The 25,043-nt window shown below is 38.0% G+C and overlaps 1 protein-coding gene across 2 annotated transcripts in view; it reads right to left on the reverse strand.

The window, feature by feature from the left end:
- The window catches only part of CHMP3 (charged multivesicular body protein 3), a 62,396-nt gene extending 40,982 nt beyond the window's left edge, over nucleotides 1-21,414 (reverse strand). The window contains exons 1-2 of one of the 2 annotated variants that reach the window (XM_025994398.2): nucleotides 21,208-21,414; nucleotides 738-798 (exon numbers count right to left, since the gene is read on the reverse strand). In XM_025994398.2, the coding sequence (XP_025850183.1) occupies nucleotides 738-798; nucleotides 21,208-21,252 (106 nt within the window). In that variant the 5' untranslated portion in view covers nucleotides 21,253-21,414. The remainder of the gene's footprint in view (nucleotides 1-737; nucleotides 799-21,207) is intronic. The other variant, XM_025994397.2, reaches the window with a different exon arrangement.
- Between the last annotated feature and the right edge of the window lie 3,629 nt (nucleotides 21,415-25,043).

The following is a 25,043-nucleotide window of genomic DNA, read 5'->3' on the forward strand; positions in this document are numbered from 1 at the left end:
AAGGACATTTCCCTAACATCTGGTTCCATGTCACATCTCCTTTTCTCTCACTTTTTCTCAACATATTATTTCCTTCTTATAAAGACCATGGTGATTACATTGAGCCCACCCAGACAACCTAAGATAATCTCCCCACCTGAAGATCTCTAATTTTTTAAAAATATTTTATTTATTTATTCATGAAAGACACAGAGAGAGAGGCAGAGACATAGGCAGGGGGAGAAGTAGGCTCCCTATAGGAGGAGCCCAATGAGGGACTTGATCCCAAGACCTGGAGATCACGCTTAGAGCCGAAGGCAGACACTCAACCGCGGAGCCACTCAGGTGTCCCAGAAGATCCCTAATTTAATCACACTTGCAAAGTCCCCTTTGCCACATAAGGTAACATATTCACCGATTCTCAAGATTAGAATGTGGACATATTTGGAAGGCCATTATTCTGCCCATCATAGTATGTGAGCATCTGCTGTTTCCAACACTAACCTGATCTCCAGGAAATTAGAGATAAAAGAACACAGCCCTTCCCCCCTGGCCTAGCTGAATCTCAGGTCAGAGGAAAGGTTTAGTTCTTATAAAACATGTTTTTCTTACAATGATTAAAAAGCAAAATAATTAGGACAACTAAAATAATATGAGAATAAACTATGTCTTACAATAGGTAGATGTAGTTTATTTTTATGAGCTAACACAAAATTACCAAGAGGGTAAGGAATAGGAGACATAAAATTATAATTTACCTCTTATTTGCCTGTCAACAACTCTCATTTCCTTTCTTATCTTCAATGACCATTCATTGACCTGGGAAAAATTTTAGAAAACAATTATAAGAAAAGCAACACTTCTAATTCACCAAATTTTAAAGAATTCTGTATTAATTCTAAATCATTTATTCTAGACAAAAAAAAATAAATAAATCCATTTTGAAACAAAAGTTTTAGGGCCAAATTCTATTTTTTTTTTCACCTTTTTATTCACAGTACATAGAAGTCCCAATATCTTTAAAGATTCTTATCTGAAGGCAGGCCAGTAAGGACTACTTTATACAAGACCTCAGAGAGAGAGTTTAGGACCCTGCAGGTACATAAACATTTTCTAAGAGGTGCACGAGCATAGATAGTTATGTTTAAAAGTTGCAAATCTTTTGAAACCTATTTCAAAACCTGTTTTGCCTGTGTCAACAGTTCACCTTTTCCTTCCCCCTTTAAACAATAACGCTTTTTCATTTTACAAAAGACAGAAATTCCTCTGACCTATGTCTACTACTATGACATATTTCCCTCAGAGGCAAAAACTTCTAAAGCACTAAACATAGGGCCAAATGGAAATACTAATGTAGGTGTTGAGAAGGTGCTGATCAAATTTATATGCAACTAAAGTATCCTCTAATTCTTCAGTTTCAAAAGAAACTAAAAGAAAAGCTGATTATGTCATTAAAACTAAATTTACATTAAATCACTATATGCTTTGCCATATGACACAGAATTTCTCTCTTATCTGTGCCCACAGCCATGCAGTCTACAGGCTCTCTGCAGTTGGTACAGGTCTTTGGAAGCAGGAAGATGGTCACAGCTGCGGCACACTACAAATGGGGCAACAGCCTCATTAGGTGAATGGGTGATCCCTGGGGATGATCCAACCATGCACACTGCAATACAAGCTACTGAAACCTGTTCTGCTTCTGGGAAAGGAGCTGGCATGGACTCCTGTGTCTGTATGAAGGGGGGTGGTCACAAGACATAGATTCACATTCAGTCCACCTCTAAGCCATGGCAGCCAGAGGTGGTTAGGCTTCCAAAAAGATTAAAGACATCTTTACTTGGTATCACTAGACACAGCTGGTACCTGACCCCCATCACTGCAAATAAAAAGTTTGCTTGTGATCACTACCAGAAATCCAACCAATAAGCCCATCATGAGGATCAAGGTTTACCTTTATAATTAACAATGGTTGTGGGATTTAAAATTAAAAATAATAAATAAAACTGAAATAGAATTAATACTGAACCTTGTAGCATTCATCCATGGGCAAATGAACTAAATGGCATTAAAAAAATCTATACAATTAAAAGAAAGTATACTTCTAATAAATTTCACTTTTTAATGATTTCCTTAAATCATTAACAAAATCTATTAAAAAAATTTGTTTTGTAACAGCTGTAGTAATTCCAACCAGAAGAAATATTATAATACTTAAAATCATATTGATATCTAAAATTTTATCTTAAAAATTTTTGATATTAGGTTTATATACTTTTTTACGGTGAAGTTCAAATAACATAAAAACAGCCATTTCAAAATATACAATTCAGTGACATGAAGTGCCTTCACCATTTGTGCAATCATCAACTCTCTCTAGTCTCAAAATCTTATTAACATATCAGAAGAACACATTATATTCTAAAATAATCTCTCCCTATGTTCCCCCTTTCCCATTCCCTGGCAACCATTAATTTACTTTATCTCTTTTGATCTGCTTATTTTTACTATTTCATATAAAAGGGATCATACAAAATGTGGTCCTTGTGTCTGGATTCTTTCACTTAGTAAGGTGTTTTGGGGATTCATCCATGTTATAGCATGTATCAATACTTCAGTCCTTTTCATTGCTGAATAATATTCGTTGTATGTATACACCACAACTTGTTCATTCATACATCCACTGACGGACTTCTGGGTTGTTTCCATATTTTAGTTACTGTGAATACTGCTGCTATGAACATTTGTATGCAAGTATTTATCTGAATTCTTATTTTTGATTCTTTAGAATATATATCCAGGAGTAGAACTGCTGGGTCATATGGCAATTCTATGTTTATCTTTTTGAAGAACTCCAAAACTATTTCACAAAGAAGTTTCCCCATTTTACATTCCCTCCAGCAATGTTCAAGGGTTATTTCTCCACATTCTTGTCAATACTTGTTATCCTCCATTTTTTTTTTATTATAGCCAATCTGCTGGACCAACTGAAGCAGTATCTCATATTTGATTTGCATTTCCTTAAATATCAATGAAGTTAAATATCTTTTCATGTACTTGTTGGTCACTGAAACATACTCTTTGGAGACATGTCTATCCATTTTTAAGTTAAGTTGTCTTTTGTTGCTGGCTGTGTGATTTCTTTATATATTCTGATACATCATTTACAAATATATTGTCCCAGTCTATAGGTCATCTTTTCACTTCCTTGATAATGTCCTTTGATGCACAAAAGCTTCCATTTTGATGATTTTCAACTTACCTACTGTTTTGGTAACTGTGCTTCTGGTGTCATTGCTAAGAATTCATGGCCAGATAGGTGGTCAAAGATTTATCCCTATGTTTTTATCTAAAAGTTTCATGGTTTAGTAAGAGTTTTATTTCAAGTTAACTTCTGTATATGGAATGATGTAGGGGTCCAACTTCATTCCTCTACAAGTGAATATCCATTTGTCCCAACACTATTTGTTGAAAAGACTATCCTTCCACCATTAAAGCATCTTACTAGCACCCTTACAGAAAATCAACTGGCCATATATGTATGGTTTACTTCCGAACACAATTCTATTCCATTGGTCTATATATCTATCCTTATGCCAATACCACGCTGTTAACATTATCACCACTTCATAGTAATTTTTGAAATCAGGAACTGTGAGTCCTCCAAATTTATTTTTCTTTTTCAGGATTCTTTTGGCTATAATAGCCTGTTATATTCCATATGAAGTTGAGGGCCAACTTCTCCTTTTGGAATTCTGAGAAGCATTGTACTGAATCTGCAGATTGCTTTGGGTGATACTAGCATAGTATTACGTTTCACAAACCATGAATTCGAAATTTCTTCCAGCAATACTTTGTAGTCTTCAGTGTATAAAATGATTTGCTTCCTTGATTAAATTCAGTCCTCAGTATTTTATTCTTCTAGACACCTTTGTAAATGATTTTTTTCTTTATTTCCTTTTTAGATTTTTCATTGCAGGTGTAAAAACCACAACTAACTATTTTATTCTTGTCTTAAAATTTGTCAATTTGCTGAATTCACTTAGAAGTATTTTGTACATGAGGATTCTTTGGAGTTTTCTATATATGGAATCATGCCATCTGTAAAGATTTGGTTTTACTTCTTCCTTTTCAGTGTGGATATCGTTTCTTTTTCTTGCCCAAGTGCTCTGCCTAGAACTTCTAGTACAATGTTGAATAGTAGTGGCAAATGCAGGTATCTTTGCCTTGTTCCTGATCTCAGGAAAAAAAGCTTTCAGTCTCTCAATTTACTATAAAATTTGCTAGTCTTTCATAAATGCCCTTTATCATGTTAAGAAAGTTCCCTTTTATTCCTAGTTTGCTGAGTGTTTTTATCACAAAAGTATGTATGTATTTTGTTCCAAGTTTAATAGAATGATAGTTAAATTACTTCAAGCATTATTTTTTTTTTAATTTATTAATGATAGTCACACACACACACAGAGAGAGAGAGAGAGAGAGAGAGAGAGAGAGAGAGAGAGAGAGAGGCAGAGACACAGGCAGAGGGAGAAGCAGGCTCCATGCACCGGGAGCCCGATGTGGGATTCGATCCCGGGTCTCCAGGATCGCGCCCTGGGCCAAAGGCAGGCGCTAAACCGCTGCGCCACCCAGGGATCCCTACTTCAAACATTAAAGTACTACATTAGGAGAAATCCATATGGTGAAAATAGAATGGAAGTAAATGGTCTTTCTCCTTTCAAAAAGGAAGAGAGTAATGAAAAATGTCTGACTATGAAAAAGTATGTGTGCTTGTATGTTTTAAGTGAATATTGATGGGTATCAAACTATGATACTTTTAAAAGTGATGTAATAATTTTACAACATTATGCCAAAAATTACATCCTGTGCAACTCAAAATTATGATAAAAAACTAAGTGTTGATTTATAACTTTTCAAAAGGGTACACAAGTAGTCAAAATTATTTTTGGAGATATATGAAGAAATTTGAAGACACTGTTATAATATAACCAGAACTTTCAGAACCAGCAGGAAAGGAAACCCAAAACTCATACATACATTCAAATGTTTACTGAGCGTCTGCTCAATGTGCTAGTGATACAGCAGGAAACAAAGACTCCACCTTATGAATACACATTCTAATGAGGAAACAGACAATTAGCAAACAAGTAAATACTGTCACAAAATAAGTGCTAGGGAGAAAAGGAAGTAAGGAAACTAGGATAGAGCAGTGGGAAGGGGGAGGTTTACTATTTCTTACAGGGTGATGGAAGAAAACTCAAGGTGACTTTTGAGCAAAGACTTCAAAAAATTTGCAAGGGAACCATGTGGCTATTCACTATGGTGGTGGCAGAGGAGAGGGACCTGTAACATTTTACTCAGCGTAAAAACAACCACTAAGGGACCTAGGCAAAAGACTCCAAGAGAGGAGTACAAAAATAAATTTGGTTAAATAATTTTTGTTTGAAGCAGCAACACTGATGGGTAAAGCTATCTGATTCAGGTTTATAGAAAAAAAATATTGGGGTGCCTGGGTGACTCCATCAGTTAAGCATCCAACTCTGGATTTCAGTTCAGGTCATGATCTCAGGGTTTTGATATTGAGCCCTGTGTCGGGCTCCACAATGAGCATGGAGCTTGCTTAATACTCTTTCTCTCTCCCTCTGCCACCTCCCCCTTTCTTAAAAAAAAAAGGGGGGGGGAATATTTATCATATATTATGTTAAAGCAATGAGTTTTATAAGGCAGCAAGTTAATCCTAACCCTATTTATTATAAAGCTAAACATAAATTTTAGATTTTTATTCTCATGGGTCAAAATACTGATTAGCTCCTATTATTTCTGCTCTCAACTATTAATCCCTGAGGATCCAATCAACTGGAAGCAATGCACCCATGAGGAGTACAAACCTATAGCAGTTACTAGAACTCCAGGAACCACATATAAGATAATCTGAATTGTGAAATTTCAAACCTTAAAATGAAGCAGAATGAACCAGTGCAGTGATTTTCAAACTTGTTTTTAGTAACAGAATCTTTCGAATAAAACTAATATGGAACTCCACAAATACAAGAAGTATTATGCCAATACACACCATGTAGGATCAGACTGGAAATTTTTACTACTATAAAGTAAATAAGTGAGAATAGTTTATCTGTCTTGGTGAAAGATAAAACTTGAAATTAGTTGTTAGTGTCACACCAATCTTAGCAACTAATTTACTTCCGTATTTTTGTTTACATATCCAGTATTGAGAAAACTGTAGTTCAAAATGATAAGAAGCAGCTATTTAACAGTTTGTCTTTCAACTTAAGGTAATCCACTGCTGAAGTAAATCCAGAAGCTCAAAATAAAGTAATCAAAAACTGGTTGTTTCAGGGCGCCAAAGTGGCGCAGCTGATTAAGCATCCAACTCTTAGTTTCAGCAGGTCAGGTTGTGATCTCAGGGTCGTGAGACTGAGCCCTACATTTCTCTCTCCTTCTCCTTCTGCCCCTCTCCACCATGTGCATGCACACTCTCTTTCACTCTAAAATAAATAAATAAATCTAAAAAAAAAATCCCTGGTTATTTCAGTTTCTCATTACCCTGCTTAACTGTTCATATTACTTAAGAAGTACTCAGTCTAATACATTAGATGGCAATGGTGAAATGGCTTTTGTAAAAATGCACTGTTGCACTGTTTGTAGTAGCAAAAGACTAGAAATTACCTAACATATCAATAGAACACTAAACAGAGAATATCCATAAACTGACATTTTGTTCTAATTAGGAAAAAAAAAAAAGCAACAAAATGAGGACTACCTAAGGAATTAATTCTCAAAATATAAATGAAAATAGGAATGTAAAGGGCTTTTACAATATGACATATATGTTAAAGAGAGAGGGGGAGAGGAGAAAGAAAAGGAAGAAGGAATGGGAAAGGGAAGGCAAAGCAAAGAGAGAGGTGGAGAAAGGAAAAGACAGAGATATTTATATGTTCATATATTATAGAATATGAATGGGAGAATCCATAAGAAATTAGGCTGATTTCAAGAATGGAAACTAAGTAATTCACAAACAAGAGTGAAAGGAGATTTAGTTTTTACTCAACATAAAGATGCATTTTGCTGCCCTTTGAATTTTATAATATGTGCAAGTATAACTCATTTCAAAATTAAAAAAAAAATTAAGACAGAGGGACACCTGGGTGGCTCAGCAGTTGAGCATCTGCCTTTGGCTCAGGGCATGATCCCGGAGTTCTGGAATTGAGTCCCCTGGAATTGAGAGGGAGTCCCCTTCTCCCTCTGCCTGTGGCTGTGTCTCTCTCTGTTTCTCATGAATAAATAAATCTTTAAAAAAATTAAGACATAAAATAATAAATAAGAAAAAATATCGGGTCCTGGATTGGAAGAATACTGTTAAAGGGATCCCTGGGTGGCACAGCGGTTTAGCGCCTGCCTTTGGCCCAGGGCGCGATCCTGGAGACCCGGGATTGAATCCCACGTCGTGCTCCCGGTGCATGGAGCCTGCTTCTCCCTCTGCCTATGTCTTTGCCTCTCTCTCTCTCTCTCTCTCTCTCTCTGTGTGTGAGACTATCATTAAAAAAAAAAAAAAAATACTGTTAAAATATCCATACTACCCAAAGCAATCTACAAATTCAATGCAATCCCTATCAAAATACCAACATCGTTTTTCACAGAACTAATATTAAGATCTGTATGTAACCACAAAAGACCCTGAATAGCCAAAGCAAACTTGAGAAAGAAGAAAGCTCAAGGTAACATAATCCCAGATTTCAAGATATACCACAAAGCTATAGTAACAAAACAATATGGCACTGGTAGAAAAATAGACACATAAATCAGTGGAACAGAAGTGAGAGGCCAAAAATGAACCCATGCATATATGGTCAGTTAATCTATGACAAAGGAGGCAAGAATATACAGTGGAGAAAAGACAATCTCTTCAATAAATGGTGCTGGGAAAACTAGACAGCTACATGCCAAAGAATGAAACTGAACTACTTCTTTACACCAACCACAAAAATAAATCTCAAATAGATTAAAGACCTAAATGTGAGACCTGAAACCATAAAACTCCTAAAAGAAAATTTTAGGCACTAATCTTTTGAACATCATTTACAGCAATATTTTTCTTGTGCAAGAGAAACAAAAGCAAAAATTAATTAGGATGATATTGAACTAGAAAACTATTGTACAATGAAGGAAACTATCAATAAGATGCAAAGGCACCCAAATGAATGGGAGAAAATATTTGCAAGTGATATATCCAATAAGAGTTAATATTCAAAATATATAATGAACTCACATAACACCAGAAAAACAAATAATCTGATTAACAAATGGGCAGAAGACTTAAATAGACATTTTTCTAAAGAAGACATACAGATGGCCAAAAGATGCTCAACATGACTAATCATGAAGGAAACACAAATCAAAACCACAATGAGGTATCACTTCACACTAATCTGAAAGGCTAACGTCACAAAGATAAGAAACACGTGTTGGTGAGGATGTGGAGTAAAGGAAGTCTTCAGGCATTCTGGTAGGAATGTAAACTGGTGCAACTGCTATGGAAAACAGTATGGAGGCTCCTCAAAAAATTAAAAACAGAACTAACATACAACCCAGTAATTCTACATCTGGATATTTACACAAAGAAAATGAAAACCCTAATTCAGAGATTTATACATCCCATGTTTTATTCAGCATTCTTTACAATAGCAAAGATAAGGAAGCAACCCAAGTGTCCATCCATAAACAAACGAATAAAGATGACATATGTATATACACAATGGAATATTACTTAGCTGTAAAGAGGAATGAAATCCTGTCATTTGTGACAACATAGATGGACCTAGACAGTATTCTGCTAAATGAAATAACTCAAAGAAAAACAAACATCACATCATTTCATTTATATATTGAACGTAAAAAACAACAGTGAAGAAAGAAACAGACTCATAAATATGGAGTACTGGTAGTTGCCAAAAGGAATAGGAGTAGGGGGATGGGCAAAATGGGTGGCATAAACTTCCAGTTATAAAATAATTAAGTTATGGGAATGAAAAGTTCAACATAAAGAATTCAGTCAATAATACTGTAAAACATTTATCACAGATATTCATAATGTATATGATCATTGGATCTCTATCTTATATATCTAAAACTAATTTAATATTGTATATCAACTACATTTCAATTAAAAATTTAAAATGTGGGGCACCTGGGTGGCTCAGTTACTTACGTGTCTGCTTTCAGCTCAGGTCATGATCCCAGAGTCCTGGGATTGAGCCCCATGTCAGGCTCCTGGCTCAGTGAGGAGTCTGCCTCTCCTTCTCCCTCTGCCCTTCCCCCACTGTTTGTGCTGGCTGGCTCTCTCTCAAATAAATACAATCTTTACAAAAATTTATAAATATTCTACTTTATGAATTTTTGAAAACCCAGTTTATAAGTGCTTTAAATTATCTTTGTTTGGAAAAAATACTTTTAAATTCTATCTCATAATATTAGGAACACTCATTGAATCTCTTTTTTGTAAATTGTTTTGGATACCACACTCCTTTCTCTGTTATGCAATCACCCAAAACTTTAAAAGTTAAACCCAAATTTTTGTTTCATAAGTGACATTTAACCAGTTTCTTCTAACATAAAAAGTTTTTGAAAAAACTAGAATGTATGACAAATGATAACTGAAGACTAAACATCAATCTGTCTTCATTACAGGGAAAAAAAGCAATTGATAAATAACCTAACCTACATTTATTTTCAAACCAGAGCAAAATAGTCACAAGTTTTTTGACTTAGTGAAAAATAGATTTTCATCTCTCAAAAAGACATCAATGTCATAAGTCATACATTTAACTGTAAGGACCAATATACAGCACATATAGGGTAGCAACAGGAAAACAACACCAAGAAAGAAAATTGTGCAAATGGCTGCAAAATGGAGAAGGATATACACTTGTTGAGAAAATAAAAATTTAAACAAAAATACTTTAATATAAAATACTTTAAATAATAGGGCTAGGGGTGCTCTGGATGGCTCAGTTAAGTGTCCAACTCTTAATTCTGGATAAGGTCATGATCTCAGACATGGAGCCTGCCTAAGAGTCTCTCTCTCCCTGTGTCCTTCTCCCCTTGCTAGTATGCATTCTCTATTTTAAAAAAAAAAAAAAAAAAAAGATTTTTTAGAAAATAAATGAGTCTAATTTAATGGGAAATTTTCAAGAATTCGAGAATTCCATCTCTGTCTAGATAGAGAAAGCTGGGAAGACTCTCAATAAGACAAAGCTGGATGAACTACAAAATAACTTTTCCTGAACCTGTCAAAAATAGGTTACAAAGCAACAAAGTAGCATGAAATGAAAAAAAAGACTCACTTCCAAGCTAAATTAGCCCTGCATGAGGTGGCAGACACCTTAGAACCAATTAAGGAAAATTCAGGTAAATATTTAATAAATTGATGAAGTCCAAGCATGGGTTGACAGCACAGAACCTCAGGAGCCACAGGCACAATGGTAGTTCACATCCACTTTCAGTCTTAATTGAAAGTGGGAGAAAAATTTTGAAACACATACAAAGAATGTCTTCATTGGCTCATCAAACACAGCTGAGGAAAGAATCAACACACCTGAAGTCAGTAAAAGTTACCCAAACTAAAAAAAAAAAAAAGGATAAAATAAAACAAAATATGCAAGAGCTATAAGTGATAACAAGTGGTCTAACATTTGTGTAGCTGGTATTCCAGCAGGAGCTGAGAGAAAAAACATAAGTGCTTAAAGAAAGAAAGAATGGCTGAAAAATTTCCAAAAATAATGAAAAATATCAAACCACAGATCTAAGAAGCTTAAGAGAATTCAATATCAAAAACAAAAAAATAGAATGTAACGTAACACCACACACCTAAACACATATTAAAAATATTGAAAATCAGGGGTGCCTGAGTGGCTCAGTTAGTTAAGTCTCCAACTCTTTCTGCTCAGGTCATGATCTCAGCGTTGTGAGACTAAGCCCCACATCAAGCTTTGCACTCAGCCAGGAGTCTGCTTGAGATTCTCTTTCTCCCTCTGCCTTTGCCCCACCACACTTGCCCCTGCCCACGCATGTATGCTCTCTCCCACTCTTTAAAATAAGTCTTTAAGGGGATCCCTGGGTGGCTCAGCGGTCTAGCGCCTGCCTTCGGCCCAGGGCATGATTCTGGAGTCCCAGGATCAAATCTCGCACCAGGCTCCCTGCACGGAGCCTGCTTCTCCCTCTGCTTGTGTCTCTGCTTCTCTCTGTGTGTGTCTCTCATGAATTAATAAATAAGATCTTTAAAAAAATAAATAAATTTTAAAAATAAAATAAAATAAGTCTTTAAAAAAATAAAATTGGGACGCCTGGGTGGCTCAGCAGGTGAGCGTCTGCCTTCCGTTCAGGGTGTGATCCCGCGATCCTGGGATTGAGTCCTGCACCAGGATCCCCGAGGGACACAAGAAACAATATTTTTAAAAATATTTAAATAATAATAATAATAAATAAAATAAAATGCTGAGAATCAGAGTCCAGGGACACAAGCCACTAAAACACAGACTTAATAAGATTACAAAATGCTTCCAGTACCCCACATCTTCCCACTACACCAACAGAGTTCCAGGATAATAATGAATTAGAGCTAAAAGAGAAGCAAAGTCAATTTTATCCTTTTTAGATAAAGGAGTTTTTATGGATGTCCAAGATAACAAAGGAGATAAAAACAAAGGACACTAGAATATCTTTAAGCCTATGGCACCTATAGCTACAGCAAACATTAACAAAGCCAAACTCCTAGACTGATTAACATAAAATCTCATACTGAAGACCAATTTACCTCAGTTCCTATTACCTCATATATTATGTCCAGTTTTTAACATAAAATTACACAGCATTCTAAAAAGCAAGAAAAAGCACAGTCTGAAGAAACAAAGCAAGCATGAGGATTAGATGTGACACAGAGACTAACAGTTTGTGGCTATGAAAAAAAAAAGTAGGTATTATTCAAGAAAAGATGGATAATGAAGGCAAATACAGGGATGGAAACACAAAGAATCAAAAGGAAATGCTAGAAAGATAAAACATAACATCATAACAGAAATGAAGAATACCTTTGATAGGTTCATCAGTAGATAGGACATAGCCAAGGAATGAATCAATGAATTTGAACCACGATAGAAACTTCCTAAATTGAAATTTAAAAAGAAGAAAATGAAAATGAAGAGAAAAGAATGTCTAAGAACTGTGGGACGATTTCAAAAGATGTAATACATAATTGGAATACCTGAAGGAGATAAAAGAGGAAATGAAACAGGAAAAAATACCTGAAATATTGATGGTTGAGAACTTTCCAAAATTAGTGACAGACACCAAACAAAGATCCAGGGGGCAAAGACAGAAACTAGAATAGCAGTCCAAACAATGACAACTAGTGATATCATATTCAAACCGTACAACACCAAAGCAAAGAGAAAATCCTGGAGGAAGACAGAAAAAAAAACAAAAAAACAAACAAACACTTTACCTATAGGAGAACAGGATTAGAATTACAAGACTTCTTGTTAAAGACCACCCAAGCACAAAGAGAATGGAGATATTTAAAGTATTGAGGGGATCCCTGGGTGGCTCAGCTGTTTGGTGCCTGCCTTTGGCCCAGGGTGTGATCCTGGAGTCCTGGGATCGAGTCCCACATCAGGCTCCTTGCATGAAGCCTGCTTCTCCCTCTGCCTGTGTCCCTGCCTCTCTCTCTCTCTCTTTCATGAATCACTGAATAAAATCTTAAAAAAAATTGAAGTATTGAAAAAAATCACCAACCTAGAATTTTAAAGATACGTAATTGATATGCAAAAAATGAGATAAAATGAATCATGTAAAATGCTTAATTAAAACCATACAAGGCAAAAAAAAAAAAATTTTTAAGATGGGAGAAAGTAACAAGTAAATATAGGAGAAACCAGTTCCAACACTGTAGATGTTGATGCAGCTATATCAATTGTCATTTTAAATGTAAATTGTCTAAATAAAACAACTAAAAGACAGTGTGCCAGAGCTGAGTGGGAGAAGATAAAAAGCAAGATCCAACTATATGTTGCCTACCAAAAACCCATTTCAATACAAAGACTAAGATTAAAGGTTAAGGCATGTAGAGATATACCATGAAAACACTAATCAAAAACAAGCTGTGAAAAAAACAACAAAAAACAAACAAAAACAAACAAACAAAAAAAAACAAGTTGTGGGTACCTAGGAGGCTCAGTCAGTTAAGCGTCTGCCTTCAGCTCAGGTCATAACCTCAGGATCCTGAGAGTGATGCCCACTTCAGGCTCCTTGTTCAGCAGGGAGTTTGCTTCTCCTACTTCCCCCACCTGTCATTCCCTCTCTCTTTCTGTCTCAGATAAACAGAATCTTTAAAAAATTAAAACAAGGGGGATCCCTGGATGGCGCAGCGGTTTGGCGCCTGCCTTTGGCCCAGGGCGCGATCCTGGAGACCTGGGATTGAATCCCACATCAGGCTCCCAGTGCATGGAGCCTGCTTCTCCCCCTGCCTGTGTCTCTGCCTCTCTCTCTCTCTCTCTCTCTCTTTGACTATCATAAATAAATAAAAATTTAAAAAAAAAAAAATTAAAACAAGCAGTACTCCTACCTCCAATATATTAAAAATTAATATGAGTCAAAGACCTAGGTATGGGAGCTAAATCTATAAATTCTTAGAAAGTATCAGATTTAGCAATGGATAATTAAAAATGTCCCAAGAGCATGAACAAAAACAGAAAAATACATTAACTGAACTTCATCAAAATTAAAAACAACTGGGATGTCTGAGTGTCTCAGCTGGTTAAGCCTCCACTCTAGGTTTCAGCTCAGGTCATGATGTCAGGGTCCTGAGATTTAACCCTGTGTTGGGCTCTGTGCTCAGTAGGGAGTCTGCATCTCTGCCTTTCCCTCTGCCTCTCCCCTCACTCATGCTCTCTCAAGTCTTCAAAAAACAAAATAAATAAAAAACAAATGTGTAAAAGATATTATCAAGAAAGTACAACGATAACTTATAAAATAGGAGAAAATATTTGCAAATCATGTATTAGTAAGAGCTTACTATACATAACTCCTACAACTCTATAACAAACAGCTCAATTAAAAATTGTGCAAAGGACATAGACATTTCTCCAAAGAAGATACACAAACATCTAACACGCACATGAAAAGATATTCCACTTCACTGGTCATTAAAGAAATGCATATCAAAACCATGAGTTACCACTTCACACCCAGGAGATAGGCTATCCAAAAAAAAAACAAAACAAAACAAAACAAAAAAAACCCCAAAACCTTGTTGGCAAGTATGTAGAGAAACAGGAACTCTTGCATGTTGCTGGTGAGAATGTAAAATGGTGAAGCCATTGTAAAAATAAAAAAAAATTTAAAAAAGTTTTGGAGTTTCTCAAAAAGGTAAATAAAGAATTACCATATGACCCAACAATTCTACCCTTAGGTATATAATATCCTCCAAAATTGAAAATAGGTACTCAAACACTTAAGAAAGAAATGGTAACAGTTCTCAAAATAAAATCTTCAAGAAAACATGAGGGATTAGTTCTTAATTCTAAGAGACCAGCATTATTCTAACACCAAACCGAGATGAAGACATTACAAGAGAGGAAAACTACAAAGTAGTATCTCTCATGAACACAGAGGCAAAAACCCTCTACAAAATGCTAGCAAACCAAATGGAAAAATATATTAAAATAATTATAAACCATGACTGAGTGGGATTTAATGCAAAGCTGGTTTAAGATTCAACTGACCACTGTAATCCACCATATCAGTAAGCTAAATAAGAAAAATCATATGAATTGGCACAGAAAATTTGACAAGACCCAAAACCAACTCACAATAAAAACTCTCAGCAAATCTGAATAAAGGGAAACTCCTTCAATTTAATAACTTAAAAAAATCTGCAACTCCCGGGGCACCAAGGTGGTGCAACTGATTGAGCGTCCAACTCTTGATTTCAGCTAAGGTCATGATCTCAGGGTCATGAGATCAAGCCCTGAGTTGGGCTGCACCCTCAGTGTAGAATCTGCTTGAGATTCTCCTTCCCTCTGCCCCTTCTGCTAATGCTCATGCTCGCGCTCTCTCTCTAATAAGTCTTAAAAAAAAAAAAAAAACACTCTGCAATCCCAACTACTCCTAACATCATAATTAATGGTAGGAAATTAAAAGCTTTCACTTTAAAGGTTGGAACAAAGCAAGAATATCTCTCTTTATCCTGTTAATATATAAAAATGGACTGTTTTCCAATATACCAGTAATAACTGGAACCTGAAATTAGGTGGGGGGGGGGCCCTTTACAATACCACCAAACAAACCAAAAAACACGTAAGTATAAATCAAACAAATATGCATAGGCTCTACTGAAAAACTGTAAAACATTGATGAAAGAAACCAAAGACATAAATAAATGGACAGTCCATAGTCACAGTCCATTTTCATGGATTGGAAGACTCAACAGTAACACATCAATTCTTCTCAACTTCTGTGATTCCAGGTCTCAGGATGGGGATATACTAATCACACTGCTATAGACAGAATGTTTATGTCCCCCTCCTCCAAATTCCTATATTAAAACCTAATCCCCCAGTGTGATAGTATTTGAATGTGGGGTCTTAGGAAGTGATTGGGACATGGGTACAGAGCTCTCCTGAATGAGTTTAGTGACTTTACAAAAGAGACCCAAGAAAGCTTGATTCATCCTTCTGCCATGTGAGAACACAGTGAAAAGACAACCATCTATAATTAGGAATTAGGTCCTCACCAGACACTGAATCTGTGGTTAACCTTGATCTTACACTTCTTATCCTCCAGGACTGTGAGAAATGAATTTCTATTGCGTTACAGCTACCTAGTCTAGTATTTTGTTACAGCAGCCAGAGCAAGCTAAAACAGGTATATAGAGAAAGCTAAGTTCCCTTCTGACTCTTGACCCTCAGCCACCTACCTAGCACCTCTCTCTAAAGGCAATCTCTATAAACTAGGATTTTGTGTATCCTTCAAGATTTCAACCATACATAAAACCAGAAATTCATCAAAAGGAACAAATAAAACTGAACTTAGGTCAAAATGTACCTTTTGTGATCACTGTCAGATGGTTATACAAAAGAGGGACGAGAAGGCTATACTTTAAATGTGTAACTGTTCCCTCATCATCTCCACTTTTGTATTTGATAAGCACATTACTCTTACTAAGGGAGTTCAACATTATGCTGACTCAGTGAATAATAAAGAGAAACATGACCCTTGCTCTCAAGAAGCTTACAATTTTGCTGAGGGGACAAGGTAGAGAAATATATTCTCCCAGAATAACCTTTTCTTTAATGTCTTCCCTCATCTCCTGAATTCTGTCCAAAAATTGAACTCTGTGTTTCCTTCCCCTCCACCATCAGTATCCCATCAAGCCTGCTCTTTTCCTGAATTCTCTCATTTTCAATTCATGGTACCAAACCGAGGAGAATGATGGGGTTGACTAAAGGTAAGATTAAACGAAACCTAAGAATCAGCTTTGCATTCTTATTCCACACCCAGTAGATCAGCAAATTCTGGCCATATCTCCTAAATATTTCTAAAATTCATCCAACCCTTTCTATACCTGTATTTCCATTATTAGTTAAGACCAGGGATCCCTGGGTGGCACAGCGGTTTAGCGCCTGCCTTTGGCCCAGGGTGTGATCCTGGAGACCCGGGATCGAATCCCACATCAGGCTCCCGGTGCGTGGAGCCTGCTTCTCCCTCTGCCTGTGTCTCTGCCCCTCTCTCTCTCTCTCTCTCTCTCTCTCTCTGTGACTATCATAAAAAAAAAAAAAAAAAAAAAAGACCAGCATCATCTCTCACTGGGCCACCAACTGGCCTCCATACCTAATTCTCTTCCTTACAATTCTTGCTCCAAACCACTATTCTGAATGCTCCCATCCTTAGTAGGCCTGGCACACAGGCCTTTGTTAATCTACCCTGTATCTACCTTCTGCAATTTTATATCTGACACTGCCATCACATACCCCTGTATCCCACCTAGATTTCATAATATTTCATCCTCTAACCACACTTCAGTTTTTTCTGGTACCTCCAATCTATGCTCCATGCATTTTACTTTGCACATGCATTTTACTTTGCTTGGGATATCCCCTCTTCTCTAATTCTACAACAAATCACCCAACTGACTAATGCCTCTTGCAACAAGATCTAAATAGCCTCCTTGACCAGGTCTTCTTCCCCACTCTGAACAGTTAATCATTCCCTCCACTGTGACATCAAAGACCTTGTATATACTTATATCACTGCCCTTATTACTCTAAAATATAGGTATTTATTCACATGCTAATCGCCCCCAGTAAACTAAGTATTCTTTGATGTTGTCATCCAGTGTCTTATTTTTGAAAACCTGGTGTCCAACCCAATACACACTACAATATCTCAAATGTTTATTGTATGAACCAAGTAAATGAAGTTTTTTATCTCCACCTCCGCGTCTCATTTTCTTTTTTCTGATAGAAACGCACAAACATAAGGCATCATTTAATCTGAGTCATATGATTTAGGAATTGTGATGCCATGATTGTACTACTCCGAAGGCTAAATCAGTGAAATCCCTAAGTAAAGACAGCACAATTTTCAATTTTCCAGCGGTACCTCAAGTCCAACAGAAGAATCTCTTTCCAGCACAATCTCATGTTCTCTTCATTCCCATCACAACACAGTCAACAGCTTTCTAAGTAAATTACAAGACTCCTTCATTCTTAATAGGCCAATCTACTCTTCACTTGGGCACTTTAAGGTAGAACAAGTTTCAGCACTAAAATGTCTCCATCAATGGATCAGAGATGCCTGGGGGCAAGGACATTAGTCTGTAAGGCTCTTAAATAACTATGTTTCCCTGAAGAATCCCTTGAAACACTGTTTATCTTAGGGCCTTTTGGCTTTAGGAATATTTGACTTTATTCTGACCATTATTCAATTTACCATATTCATTCATATTCAACATTATTTAGCACCTACTCTGTACTTCATACTCTTACTATGTGTGGGAACACCACGCAAAATGTATCTTACTTGCCTGACTTGTGACCATGGCTCAAATGTGGCACAGCTGCACCGGGCCCTTGCTCATCCTGTGCTTGGGACCACGACCCACATGCCCTCTTCTTCCAGCCCCAACGTGGAAGGCATACTATAAATTTACCCTAACTCAAGAGTTGCCCAGCTGAGACTATAGCATTTTGTCAATTGTCTCCTTCCTTCTCTCTTCTCCTCTGCCAATGTTATCTTTTGTTTTAACTTCCTTTACTTAGCTTAACTTCTTTTATAAAGCTAAACATTTTCTTCCTTCTTTCTCTTAAAAAAAAATGCCAAACTAAAAGACTAAACTGTCTGATATTATGTGTCTTATTCATACATGTCTCCTAATACTTTTTTTTCCTCTATAGAGCTGCTGACACACAGATAAAGTATTTCTCATTCCTGCCTTATTGGCACTTTTCGGAACTACAAACTCAATACCAAATCATTGTGGAAGGTGATAAAACACTTTCTTTGGTCATAAATCACGTTGTAAAGAGAACTTGGTAGAAGTTAAACCTAAGGCAAACAGAAACACTGTCTGACAAATTAGAACAAGATACAATCAAAACTCAAAGGTTAGCCTGAAGTACTATGAGGAGGAACTCGAAGAAAATCGTGGGCAGGGTATCTCCAGCACCAATTAAACTCAATAATCTAAGGGGTGTCTGGGTCGCTCAGTGGTCGAGTGTCTGCCTTTGGCTCAGGGTGTGACCCCAGGTTCCAGGAACCGAGTCCCACATCAGGCTCCTTAAGAGGAATCTGCCTCTCCCTCTGCCTGTGTCTCTCCCTCTCTGTGTCTCTCATGAATAAATAAATTGAATCTTAAAAAAAAAAAAAAAGTGAATAATCCAATACTAAAGATCCCACTAAAGAGTCAAGAACCAAATTACAGGAAGATGAATGGAAAACATGACAGTAAAGGGCTAAATCATTTCTTATTACCTCGGTCTGGGAGTAATAACTCCAACCTCTGAGCTCCTATAACTGTTTATCATAGTACCCAATCCAGACTTGTTCTTGCAATGCTTATCTTACTTGCTAGATGATACACTCCTTGGCTGTTTATTTCATCTTTATGATATCCCACTGGTAGGCATATATTTTTAAAAGATGTATTTATTTCAGAGAGAGAGAGCGCGCGCACAAGCATCAGGGTGGGGGAGTAGGAGAGGGAGAGAAATCCAAGCAGAGAGAAACCCAAGGCGACTCTGAGTTAAGTGCAGAGTCCTGTACAAGGCTCAATTTCATTACCCATGAAATCACCACCTGAGCCGAAACCAAGTCCCAACTGGATGTGTCAACCCAGGTGCCCCCTGCCAGGCATATTTTAAAGATCAATCTCATGCACTAACCCTAAAGTTTTCTGGTATTGATTCACTTTCCTAGGTAGGCCACCCTACTGGAAGAGTATTCTGACATCATGTTCTTAGCAATTATATTTATCATTTAAAAGTTACACAAGTAACACATACATGAGAGACCAGTTTAAGTAGGAATAAGCCTGTTTTCCCAGAATCATCTTATTTCATAAATGGCAAAGCTAAGGTCAAACACTGAAAGAAAATAATCTCTAGGGCAGCCCCAGTGGCCCAGTGGTTTAGTGCCTGCCTTTGGCCCAGGGCGTGATCCTGGAGACCTGGGATGGAGTCCCACGTCTGGCTTCCAGCGTGGAACCTGCTTCTCCCTCTGCCTGTGTCTCTGCCTTTCTCTCTCTCTCTCTCTCAATCTCTGTCGTGAATAAATAAAATCTTAAAAAAAAAAAAAGAATCTCTAACATCAAAAATACACTTCTACAATAACAAGCATCTTTGAACACATATACACCACAGCATCTATATAATGCTCTACAGCTTACAAAGTAACCACACACTCTTACCTCATTTAAGCTCCACAATTTTTATTTTACCAGAGAGCAAAACTGATTAAGTTGCCTACAGAAACTTTTATAGACCATGTACTGTCCTAGGATCTATGATTAACAAATATGACCAACATCAACACACAAAGTATGTGTTAGCAACCTCATGATGTAGGACATTGGCTTTAAAAAAAAACAAAAACAAAAAAACATGCCTGCAAAAACTGAACAGGGGAGATCATTTATTAAATGAAGAATTTCAGGGCTGTCTTTCTTTTCTTTATGGATAAATTTGTACTGCGTGTTGTAAAGCTGTGCTTCTCAAACGTTAATGTTCACACACCTCACTGAAGATCTTGTTAGAATTCAAATTATGATTAGAAAGGTCTTGGGTAGGGCCTCAGATTTCTAACAAGCTCCCAGGTGATGCTGAGGAGGCTGGTCTGCACTGGGGTGGCCGGGTTGTAGAATACATAAATTAACCCTAATTAGCACCACTAGCCAAAACTTCACAGTCTGTCATCTTCCATGACACCGAAGTGAAACTATTATCATTCCTATTTGACAAGACGTGAACTTTCCCTAGATCACGATGTTGGGGCTATGGGGAACCAGGATTCAAACTCAGAAAGACTGACTCTGCAGGGCACGCTTAACCGCTACACACTGTCCCGTGATCTCAGGTAACAGGCTGATTCAAGATTCGAAACCAGGTCCAGAGTTCTCCTCGGTTCCACTCCCACGAGTCGGGTCCGTACTACAATTAATGTCTGCAGTCGGCATCCTGTTGCAGGACAGGCTAAGAGGAAACAGAGCCTCCCACTCCACTCCACTCCACTCCACACAGCGCGACCGAGGGGAGCGGCGGCGGCGGTCGCGGGGCTCCCGGGGACCAGTCTCCGGGCAGCGGCAGGTCCCCGCGAAGGTCCGGAGACTGGCGTTAGGGGCGGGGCATCAGCCAGGGAAAGGTTCCGGGCGGGACGTACCAAGGCGCACGGGGGACGGCTTCCCGGGGGCCAGGAGCGCCGGGCTACCTCCGCGCCCACTGCCGGGGCTGAGAAACTCTTTATCTGGCCTTCGGCCCCCTTACGGAGTTCTGACGTAGCAGGGCTCTCTTCAGCCACAGCCGCCTCCTTAGAGATCCCGCCTGCGGCCCCTCGGCCGAGTGGAAGGCCCCGGAAACGGGAGCCGGCTGGGAGAGCGCGGCCAGTTGCTTACGAACTCCTCCACACCCCACACAAACCCCCCGACTCTTTCGCCGTCGCCCTTACCAGCTCTTTGGGCGGCTTCTCCTGGGTTTTCCCAAACAGCCCCATGGCGAACTGAACTCGTCTGGCCCCCGCCGGCTTTCCGTTCCCTGCTCCCAGGCAGGTCACGGGCAGCCGCCAGGGCGGGGCAGGGGAAAGCTGAGGAGCCCCGACTCCCGGAGAAGGGAGCGGCCGCAGTGAAGACGGTGCGCATGCGTCCGGCGCCTGCGCAGAAGCGGGGCTGGGCGGGGCTTGGTCGGAAAGGTGGTGGCGGTAGCGCATCTTTTTGCGGGGGATTTTATAGAGCGTTACGAGGAATTGGGCGTGTTTTAGTGAGGCGTGGAAGCGATTCCTTTGGAAGATACGAATTTATCAGCTACACGTGGTGATTAGAGCTGCCCCTGATACTTCTCCTAAACCTGTACGTTGCATAGAAATCGGTATCTCCACCTAGACCACGTCCATTCGCCACCACTTCCCCCAACGGCGTGTTTCCCGCAGGCGCGTCACAAGCAGCGAGCCAGAAATGCCCCTTTCTTCCTCCCACCAGACCTACTCCTTCCCTCTGTTGTCGCCACCGTCACCTAATCATTCTAACCTGGGCATCATCTTCTCCTTTCCTCTTACCACGTTCAACCACAGCAACTTTTCAACGCATTTGAACTCCAGCCCGCTTTGCGCCCAGGTGTCACGGTGTTCAGGCCGTCATCATTTTCAACGTGGATGATTCCCACCTGGCATTTGTGTGTGTGTGTGTGTGTGGTCCTATGCGCCACATGGATCATGACCTTGATCAAATTCCCAAAGGTGTCTGTGATTATAAAGGACCAGAGGCATTTTAGCCGGGCAGTGACCCATAGAAGTTATTTGATAAATATTGTTGACTAACTGGAAGTTCAGTGTCCAATTATATGAAACATTGCTGCCTTATAGTATAGTTTGAACCGACGCAGCGAGCTGATGGCTGCTGTCATTTCATTACGGCAAAAGAGACCACTCATTTAGTGTCACAACCCCATACTCCCATCTCTTGTGGGGATGTAAAATGGTACAATGACTTTGAAAAGGTTTTGGAAATTTCTTAAAATGCGAAACATAACTTAACTTAATGCCATTCCACTGCCAGCTAGTCATCCAAGAGGAGGAAAAGCATATGTCTTTACAAAAACTCCTACATTGATGTTCATAGCACCTTTATTTGTAATAGCCGAGAACTGGAAATAATCCAGATGTCCATCAAAAGATGAATGGATAAATCAATTGTGATAGATCCATGCAAAGGCATACTACTCAGCAAAAAAAAAAAAAAAAAAAAAAAGACAAGCTATTGGTATATGGAACAACATGGATGAATCTCAAAATAATTATTCTGAAAGAAGCCAGGAAAAAAGAAAAGTACATACTCTGTATGATTGGATTTATATAGCATTCTAAAAAATGTGAGCTAGTCTATAGTGACAGTAGCTCAGTGGTTGCTAGGGCACGTTGGGCTAGTTTAGGAAGAGGCAGGAAGGAGGGGTTACAGAGACACATGAGGAAGGTTTTGGGGGTGATGGATAGTCTCTTGGTTTTGGTGGTTTCACAGATGTGTACAATGTCAAAACAAATGGATACTTTAAATTTGTGTAGTTTATGTGAATTATACTTCAATAGAGTTCTTTTAAAAATAGCAGTACAGGTTCATTGTAAGAAGTAAAATCCCATTCTTACTTCCTCAGGGGAAAGGGTCTCAAAGGACCTTATAATTAAATTATTATAATTATAGTTCGTGTGAATTGCTTGAGATCTTCACCTTTGGAGAGAATATGCTTTTATATATTTTTACTTAGTTGGGATCATATTATACATACTGTTTTGGCAATCTCCTTTTTAAAGAATTTTACATAGATCTTCATTGATGTTAATATTTATAGCTAAGGGATTCTGTGGCAGGAATGCACGAAATTTTTTAAATCATTTCGCTGTTGTATGAGGTCAAATGGTTTCCAATTTTTCCCTATTATATAATGAATATAGATGCAGTTTAAGTTTTTAAAATACTGCCAAATTTCTCTATATAGGTTGAACAGATTTGAACTACCAACAGTGTATGAGGGCATTCTATTCCCTAAATCCTAACAATGAATACTATCAATATTTTGGAATTTTACCAATTTGAGGGTGTAAAATATTTTTCTTAACATTCATTTCTATGATTATGTCTAGATGAGCATCTTTTTGTATATTTCTTGAAGTACTTATGTGAATTATTACTTAAATTTCTTAGGTAAATTACCTCTTTGAATCCTTTACCTGTTTTCCACTGAATTGCTTTCCTTCTTTCCTTTCCTCCTTTTTTTAAATGTGAAGGAACTCTTTGAAAATGAGAAATCTGTGGAAATGTTTTTTAAAAGTTTTCTTCACCATATCCCTCATCTTCTTTTTCTTTCTTTTTGAATGAAACATAAGGCAGAAATTCTTCATATAATTAGACACAGAACTTCCAATTAGTCAACAATATTTATCAAATGCCTACTATGGGTCAGGCATTCTATAGGCTCTAGGAAAACTATAGTGAACAACAACAACAAAAAAAACCTCATACGATCTGGTAAGGACTGGTATTAAACAATCCATAAAATGAAGTGAATTACTACAAATGTGCAAAATTCTGATGATAAGAACATAGTGATTAGTGAATCCTCCCTGTAGGTGATATATAAATGAGCCTTGGAGGGTGAGCCAGCAGAGATAGGAGTATCCAGTACAAAAGTACAAAAGAAACAGCATGTGTCTAATAACTTTCCCAGTTTCTAGGTGTGCTTTTGGGCCACAGGCACTTCAGTTCCTAAAGCTGCACTTCTTTTAAAATTGGTTATCAAGGGGAGAGTGGATTGGGCATGTGACATCTAACTGAAATACAGAGCCCATGAGTATTGACAGAGACCTCCCTATAAGCACATCAATGCAGTTTTCCTCAGTGACTAAAAGGGCAGTGTTCATCTTCCACATATTTTCCAGGCTCCATCCTCAGAGCAACATATACTCTATTTATGTCCTGATATTGTTTTGCCACTAGACAAAACTGTGACTGTGGCTATAGCTTGTCCTTCATACATGGACCTCAGGAAACATGCACCAGATCCTCCACCTGCTAAGACTCACATCTGAGGGGGTGGGAAGAACTAAGTGAGCAGGCATTCTAGCTCTTAGCTCCTGCCAAACACAGCAAGTGTTTAACAGGATCACACTCCCTTACCATATGTTCACAAAGACGTTTATTCACACACAATTTCAAAGGTTTATTTGCATTCTCCTGATCCCTGAAAAATATTATAAATAGATGCATACCCTTCACTTGAAAGGTACTGCAATGCCTGATGCTTTAAATATTTCCCTGAATTTGAAATGAAAAATAGAAGGTCTATTTTTCCTTCATTCTCCAGTTTGTCCTTGCTCATTTCTGTAATATTTCCCATATTAGGGATCATTGTAGCTCACAACTGCTCCCCATTCACCAGGTAGACTGTTAGATGAAATTCTTTGAGCAAGAAAATCACAACCCAATTCCTAACAGAAATTTTGGCCTAATAAAACTAAGATACACTTTGTTGTATACAACAGATGGACTCTGAAAATGTTAGATATAAACAGACCTTTGGAAAACTGAATTCCCTCTCATGCCTTACATAATAATTTGGGGATGGATTTATCTGAATTTCTGACTAATCAGATCTGAGAGGCTCCTAGCCACAGCTTATGACTTGCAAGTAGGCAGAGAAAGACCTGGAGTCATCTGCCCATTTCCAGGCATTCCACCACCAACCTTATGATTACCTGTACTGGTTTCCAAGGGCTGTTATAACAAAGTACAACAAACC

The sequence above is a fragment of the Vulpes vulpes genome, chromosome 8, assembly GCF_048418805.1.
Source record: "Vulpes vulpes isolate BD-2025 chromosome 8, VulVul3, whole genome shotgun sequence".
NCBI classification, from domain to species: domain Eukaryota; kingdom Metazoa; phylum Chordata; class Mammalia; order Carnivora; family Canidae; genus Vulpes; species Vulpes vulpes.